The following is a 7,941-nucleotide window of genomic DNA, read 5'->3' on the forward strand; positions in this document are numbered from 1 at the left end:
CACCAACCAAAACTTTGGTTCGTAATTCCCGTAACACCTCGGGGGAGAACCATTTTTTTCACTAATGAAGTGGAGACTATCTTTGACCCTCTTCCACCTCCGACTTTGGATGAGGTGGAAGCAGAGGAGAGGGAGGTCGATGAAGCAAGTCCGACAATAACAAGTCTTAGCGAGAGTGATTTTCATAATGATGAAGATGATGAGATGGAGGATGACGAACTCGAAGATGATGAGATGGATGCATCCACAAACGATAATTCCGTTTCTCTCTTTATTGATTTCAGAGCCATGGGCTCATAATTGGATCATGCTTCATGTAGAGATCTTTTGGAAGATGATTCATAAACATTTTGTAGTTATGAAGTTTTTTGGTCATGTAATCCATTCATCTCTCTCTTCCCCCTTTTCCTCTCTTTAGATTTGAGAATATGCTCAATTATATTAATCAATTGACAATGATTATTTTAGTTGTAACCAAGTGTAATCTTATATCCCCTCCCCCCCCCCCCCCCCCCCTCTCTCTCTCTCTCTCTCTCTCTCGCTCTTTCTTTCTCTTCTTTTTTAAATTTGAAAATTATATACAATATTCTTTAATGTTTATTGAGAGGAGGGAAACACCAATCTTTGAAAGGGGAGGGGTTAAGCCAGAATTTGAAAGTTTAGGTGCTAAATTTGGCTGTTGGATATAACATTGGTAATTTATGCGGTAATAACATCGGTAATTTACGTGGTAATAACATCGGTAATTTACGCGGTAATAATAGTGGAAACAGTCCCGGTAATATTTTAAACACCAAAAAAACCCTCGCCCTCTTCTCTCTTGTTTCTCTACTTGAATTAGCACCTTCTCTCTACAAAACGCGATAAAACAGCGCGATAAACACTTGGAGATTTTCATAGTGTATAGGCAAGAGCTAAAAAAAGTTATATGGACCTTGACATTCCATTTCCAAGACATACATGAATGATTATTCAAAGTTTTGCAGGTCAACTAAACAATATAAGTGGACTAACAATATCACCTAAAGCTTAATAATAAAAAAATTAGCATTATCACTTGAGAATATAATCAAAACCATGGATTTAAACTCACACAACGTAAATGCAAACTTCATCCAAACTGACAATTACTATATTTAATTGAAAGAATAAGAGGAGAGAAAGAGATCTAAATAGTCGAAACTCAATTAAAATTATCTAAAAAGAAGTTATGATGATCACAAAATTTCTTAGTGTAAAAGCAACTCTTTTCGTACAACGCTTATTCCAAAAGAAATTCCTTTTTCATTTTATTTTGACTTTTATACATAGGGATTCTAAAAAATGTCCTTCAGCCTAGTTCCCATGGATTATACATTTCTAGAAGAATCCAAAAAATACAACTCTAGAGATGCGGTTCTGCAATATAATCTCTACACAAATTTGGCTTTACAAAGAGAATTAGGTTAGAAGGGTTTGTGTATAAGCATCTATAAACACTAATAAATTTGGAAGGGACCATATTCATTAGAGAGATGCTTTGCGCCATCCTTCCATTGGTGACTACCATGTATGCAGATGTAGACTGCAGTTGTCTTCGAACTGGTGTATGAATGTATCTTTGGCTAGTGCTCACTTCTAACATAATTTTTCGATTCATTATCACAATGGGCTTGTATAAGGGATGTTTTGTATAGGGCTACAATTTATCTATGCCTCACATCACCTTCAACCCTCTATGCTTACCCTCTCAATGTGACTTTTCCAAATAAGGCGAAGTTTGCAATGAGAGGGTGACGATAGACTGCCTGGAATAATCTTCACATAGCAAAGTGCCAAAGGTGCTCGCGTCAAGATTAACCCCCTGCCCTGTCGCGTTCAAAAGTCTTCTAAGAAGAGAGAGAGTGTGTGATCATGACCCACTACTCAAATGTTGGTCTATATAGAAAGAGAAAAATATCAACTAGCTCTTCTACTAGTGGCCAACATATACATAAAAGCTACACTCCTCCCATTGCATAGAGGGGTTGCACATGTTTTGCATTGCAAATACAACATCGGTGTCACACGACACGGTCCATACACATGGAGTTTAGTTCTTTCATTGGAAACTACATGCACTCCATGCTTAAATCGGCTTGTGACTAGTTGGACAAGTTAATTATGCCACAAGTTTTTGCGAACTACAGCCTATTTAATGCAGGGGTTACGGGGAATGTGCAACTCTAGCGGAGGTGCGCCAAGGACCATGGAGATTTTGGGGGGACCATGAGTTTCTAGGACAACAAAGCTCTAGAACATGTCTAACCATGTGGTGGGATGGGGCTAGACAATGCTTCATTCATACCCCTCATATATATATGTATATATATATATATATATATATATGTGTGTGTGTGTGTGTGTGTGTGTGTGTGTGTGTGTGTGTGTGTGTGTGTGTGTATATGTTTATATTTATATATATAAAAAAGAAAGAAAAAAATTGTCATTATTAACTTGCCATGTGGCACTACACAAAGCTTTATTTGACTATCCACAATTGCTCCCTAGAGTTCCATGCTTTACTATAAGGGGTTATGTACACCAAAACAGAATATACAAAGAGGGAGGGAGGAAGGTTGGGGGGGGGGGGGGGGGGGGGGGGGTTTCAAAATACAGTCAAATTAGGAGATTGTAAGAAGACAATGTTTATTCGCAAGGATCCGGAAGCAATCCGTGGGAATCAGGACTAACTTTTACAAAAAAAGGAAATTGTTTTTCATATAGTAAATTCAAATATAATATGTCAGTCACTTTTGTCCTGAAGTGGTGAGGACAAACTGGGAATATTTTTTTGAGAGGAAAAAAAACACTTAAAAAAAGGGACATGTTGCAAAACATTAACGTACAAGCACAGCAAGGTGCGCCAGCAGCTGCACATGGACATGCAGCCACCTGCGCACTATACACTCTCAAACCTCCTCTCTCCATCATATCTCTCTGCACCGCCTTACGTTAATTAGCAGAGATTTTTTAGCCCCTCTTCTCATGCAAATCATGATTAAGGAACTCGCTAATCCTGATTAGCACCACAATACTACGAAGCTGCTCAAAAGCGAGCATCACCCACTTGAATCCAAATCTGCAGAACTGCTTAATGATGTTTAACCCGCTTGAATCTCCTTTAATGGGCTGACTAGGGCATCCTTCAGCACCCTTAATCACCCGCATTCTCTGCTTAATTACATTGGACTACTGTGCCGTTGGAAGAGCCATGACTGGAATACTATGTGATTGATCCCTCCGCCTTCGACATGGACGCCACGCTGACGACGTTGCGTTGGTTATGACCTTCTCAGATAACTAAAATATGGGCTTCTTATCACTAGATTACAAGAGCTGAGGAAAAAATAATTAAAAAAAGAAAGGTAATTAAGTAGCTGTAGATGGGTGATCTCCCACATGAGCTGCAAATTAGGGGATGATTGTGAGGGCTGCAAAGGGCTGCTGATGAAAAAAAGGAGCTTCCCTTAGAGCTACCCGGCATGAAAGAAAGGGGAAAAAAAAAAGAGAAGGAAAACACAGTGTATGGACAAATTGCAAGGGCACCGCGGATTCCGCGTGGGTTTGAAACTCCCCATCTAGATGTTCCCCCTTGCAAACTAGTACCCGTGTGGCTGCTAATCACAAGATTGTGCCTTTATCTTATAATTTATACTATATTGTGCAGCTAACCCTAGATTGACTATGAGCTAGTTTAGTGGATGAAATTAGGGCTCCAGCTAACATGAGAATGCATTTTGGGCAGATCAACACCTGAGCCTAGAATATGGTGATGAAACCTCAGATCAATGGGGATTTAATCTGAAGTTAATGGAGCATGGCTCCTGCTGCTGCGGCCGATCCAGCTAGCGCGGCATGCATCTCCGGCCAACTTACATTCCATAAGCTGTTATCATTAGCTTGAGGTGGGACATTGTAGAGCGTGTCGTTACTATTCGTTGTCGGCTGCTGCTGTGCACCTGCCGCCCAATCCGACAATGAAGAAATTAGAGACTTGCCCTTGCTCTTTGCCATGCTCATCTCCAAACTTTCTTCAGAAAATCCCCCCCCTAGTGTGCGGCCGGCAGGCTGCCTCTGTTGTTGCTGATCTTCATGTGAATGCAACTCATGGCTTGCCTGTATGCCATTCATGTGAATGTTGTGATGAATTAAGCTCAATTGAGAGTCCATGGCACCTGTATTTCCCATTGAATTTGCTGTAGCATGATGCGAGACTGGAGCTGCCGTAGCAGCTGAGGTAAAGGTTGAGAGGTGATCTAATGTCGGCGTCAACATTGGGGAGGTTGCACTTATTGCATCAAAGAAAGGGGTGAGCTCATGAGATGTATGATGAGGATGAAAGAGCATAGGATGGGAGTCTGATCTTGTGTAGCTCAAGGCCGGAAAGCTCGATGGATCGAAGGGACCCAGCAGTCCCGGGGTGCCGGGAGCGCCATTGCCAACACCAAGCGCGAATAGGTCCTGCGTAGACACTCCTCCCTGATGCTCATTCTCTGTAAGAAACCTTTTGTCAAAGGCTTGCTGCATTCCTGCGAGCCGCGAGATGGCCAACTGGCGATGGCCCTCATTAGCCAAATCCTGAATGAGAGAAGATGTGGAAGGGCCAAAGCCTGGTAGGCCACATCCGCCGATTGAAGCGAGTATGTTAGACGACCCCGATGCATCCATTTCTGCCAGAGCAGCAAGACAACTAGAGGGATCTCTGTGTTTAAGGCGTTTGTTTTTCCGACATCCACCGCCGACGGGTACATTGCGGAGAGCGCCTCCTTTGGTCCAATATCGGCGACAATTTTTGCAAAAATGGCGAGGCTGGGATAAACTGTAGTTATTGTAGTAGCAGAATTTTGTGTTAACGGAGTCGCACCTTGGACATCTCTGTGGTTGTTGTTCAGTTGGCACCCCTCCGTTGGCAGCCGCGATGTTAGCGGTACCGAGTCCCCCTTTCTGCTTGGCTACCTTGCCATTCATGCTGCCATCAGGGGGCTTCACTCCTGTATCTTGCTGGGTCAGCATCATAGTTCGGTATCGTCTGTCAAAGCAAAGAAATAGTTATGGTCAGCCTATATTGTGCAGAGGCTACTGTCTACTGAGCTTTGGGAATTCCACAGCTCTTTGGAAGACACCTTCAACTATGCACTTGATGCATGTCAATCACCACTGGTTTTGTGGGCTTTAACAATTACCGTCCATTAGACTAGCTCTGACATCAACATTTGATTCATGAGAATTATGAAGTTCCAGTGTGGAAATCAAACTTTGGCTAGCAATTTATTTATCCTGTACCCTACTACAGAATAATTATATTCTGCCACAGTCTTCCTCCACAGAAGTTACAATGCTAGCTATTCCTGAAAGGTTTAAAGCCTCTTGTTGATCGAAGGTTTAAATGAAAGGTAAGACTAGTACTACTAGCGAGAAAGAGGCGATTGCGAGCCGAGATACTTGTAGTGGAATGTGGATACTAGTTGCTCATTGAGACTAACCCTTTCAACAATAAGACGATGATGAAACAGCAAGTGGAAGTGGGCAATTGCACTAGTAAGTTAGAAGTGTGGCATGCAGTTGTGCTGCTTTCTTGGGTGCAGCTAGCTAGGTGATTAAGCTTCTTCTTGCAAGGTACCATGTTTTATTGAGAAATATGGTTAGCAAGCTAATTATGGATACGGGAGTTATATGCAAGCTGCCCATTATATAATACAAGGGCAGCAGGTTAAAGATGAGCTAATTGGTAGTGTGAAATTTGAAGGAGGGACAGTGAACAAGAAATAATTGTGACACGGTCATGCAATTGAAGCTGTGGGAATAATAGAAGGTAAGCATTAATGGGGGAAAGCCAAAATCAATAATTCATGCAAAAGATCGGGAAGGGGGGTAGGCATTAATGAGGGGGGGAAGGGAGCGAGCCCATGTAATAGAGACAGAACAGACCTGATGCAAGCGCAATAAATGCGGTGCAAGGGAAAGGTTATGATTGGTGGGCACTGGGCAGATTCAATTTCTGCAATTAGGCTAAAGAGATGAGGAAATTATTGGAAATTGGAAGGATTAATGGCGTGCTTGGGAAGGTAAGTTTGAGGATGGCGAGCTGTAGGCAACATGCGGGAGAGCAGCCCAAAATCGCGAGCCCCGATTTGAAGTCCGAACTGCTTGCGAGTCGTAATCAGTAGCGAGGCCATATGGTACGCGATCGGGGCTGTTAGTTCAGCGCCCTCTCTCTCTCTCTCTCTCTCTCTCTCTCTCTCTGCGCCTGCGTTATTAACGCACATATAACCAACTGCAAAACCATACCACTGCGACTCTCTCTCTCTCTACTCCATTGGAAACGCCACACCAATATTATAGCGCACCCTGCTAAAATCTCTCTCTCTCTCTCTCTCTCTCTCTCTCTCTCATGCACATACGCAAGCGCTCATTGTCATCTAGAACATACTGCAGCTAGCTGGTGCTGGCCATGGCGTAACAGAAGCGTAAGCAGGATTCGTGATCTTCAAAGCAGCGGAATATCGCACAGTGATTGCTATGAAATTGAGAAGGTAGGCAAGGCCATTACCCTTTGAGGATGAAGAAGAACAAGATGATAGTAGGACGCAGGCCGGAGCTGCAGCAGCACAGCAGCAGCAGCTGCTTGTGTTGAGCTACGAGAGAAAGAGCAGCCTCTCCACTCTCTCACATTCGAGTGCGCGTTAGGATAGGCTAAGGGGCCGCTCTCCAGCTGCGTGCACAAGAAGCATGAAGAGAGATAGAGAGAGGGAGAGGGAGTGTGTGTGTCTGTGTATGTGTGAGAGAGAGAGAGAGAGAGAGAGAGAGAGAGAGAGAGTATGATGATGCTGCGCCTGCGTGAGAGAGCTATTGCCAGAAGAATCAAGATGCTTGGAAGAAGAAAGATCGGCAGAGCGGGGACCGTGTATTATAGGCTGACTGGCAGGTGCGGGGGTATCATGAGTCATGGCTAGAGAGAGAATGAGTGTCTGTCTGTGTGTGACGTGCACGAGAGAGAGAGAGAGAGAGAGAGAGAGAGAGAGCACTGTCTGAGTGTAGGCTTATAGTAGTGGAGTGGAGTGGAAACTCGAGAGAATGCGTGAGAGCGCACCCACACACACGGCATACATCTGCCCTCCCCATGGGCCTTTTGATTGATTGATTGATTGATGCACCCACGCTACTGTTTCTGTGTGTGTAGAGAGAGATAGAGGGAGAGTCTGAGAGAGAATATTCAAGAGGGCGAACGCTACATACACAAAAATTAAAATAAGGCAGAGGAGAGAAGTAGACAGAGACAGAGCGATGGGAAAGAGTGTGTGAGAGAGCGAGCTGCGAGCGAGCAAGAGCCTAGAGGAGTGTACCACCATCCATGTGTGTGTGTGTGAGAGAGAGAGAGAGAGAGAGAGAGAGAGAGAGAGACTCTGAGAGAGTACTAGCTGCGCTCGTGAACCGCTCGTGAGCAATAATAATATAGTAGTAGTAGTAGTGGTAGGATGGATGATAGGAGGAAGAAAAGGGGGAGTTTGGGGGTAGTGCCCCAACGGAACGGCTCCTGAGAGACACATGTGCCCTTCCCATCTACAGAATCATTTGCCCTCCACACGGCCTCTCCTCATTGGTCCTCCATTGGGCTTTCCTGCCTCGTAGCCATGGCTGCCATGCTCTTCTGTTGTATCTTTTTACACTGCTCAAACTCAGTCTGGCATTTACAAACAAGCTCATGCAATAGTTTTTGGGGGTGTGTGAGTTTTTGCAATTGATGGCGGGGGCGAAGCATCAGTGGCTTATGGTGGGCTCGTGATCGAACTCTTTCACAAGAATTACTCGCAAAACAAAATGTAGATTAGCAATGGTAGTCATTCTTATAGCACTAGTATCCCTCTCCCCTCATAGGAGACCTGATTTGCCTAAGGTAGATCAGGAGCCATTCTAATAGAA

The 7,941-nt window shown here is 43.9% G+C and overlaps 1 protein-coding gene across 2 annotated transcripts; it reads right to left on the reverse strand.

Annotated features, from left to right (window-relative positions):
* Positions 1-2,712: 2,712 nt before the first annotated feature.
* On the reverse strand, positions 2,713-7,105 carry LOC147459307 (uncharacterized). Of its 2 annotated transcripts, none has more exons than XM_086510599.1 (2): positions 6,572-7,105; positions 2,713-5,050 (listed from the first exon to the last, which is right to left on the reverse strand). In XM_086510599.1, the coding sequence occupies exon 2, from the start codon at positions 5,035-5,037 to the stop codon at positions 3,829-3,831; it is 1,209 nt and encodes a 402-aa protein (XP_086366725.1). In that variant the 5' UTR covers positions 5,038-5,050; positions 6,572-7,105; the 3' UTR covers positions 2,713-3,828. The 2 variants fall into 2 exon arrangements, with proteins under 2 accessions (XP_086366725.1, XP_086366726.1); XM_086510600.1 differs by lacking the exon at positions 6,572-7,105 and adding an exon at positions 5,950-6,553.
* Positions 7,106-7,941: the final 836 nt, after the last annotated feature.

The sequence above is a fragment of the Adiantum capillus-veneris genome, chromosome 4, assembly GCF_014529385.1.
Source record: "Adiantum capillus-veneris isolate H3 chromosome 4, ASM1452938v2, whole genome shotgun sequence".
In the NCBI taxonomy this organism is placed as follows: Eukaryota; Viridiplantae; Streptophyta; class Polypodiopsida; order Polypodiales; family Pteridaceae; genus Adiantum; species Adiantum capillus-veneris.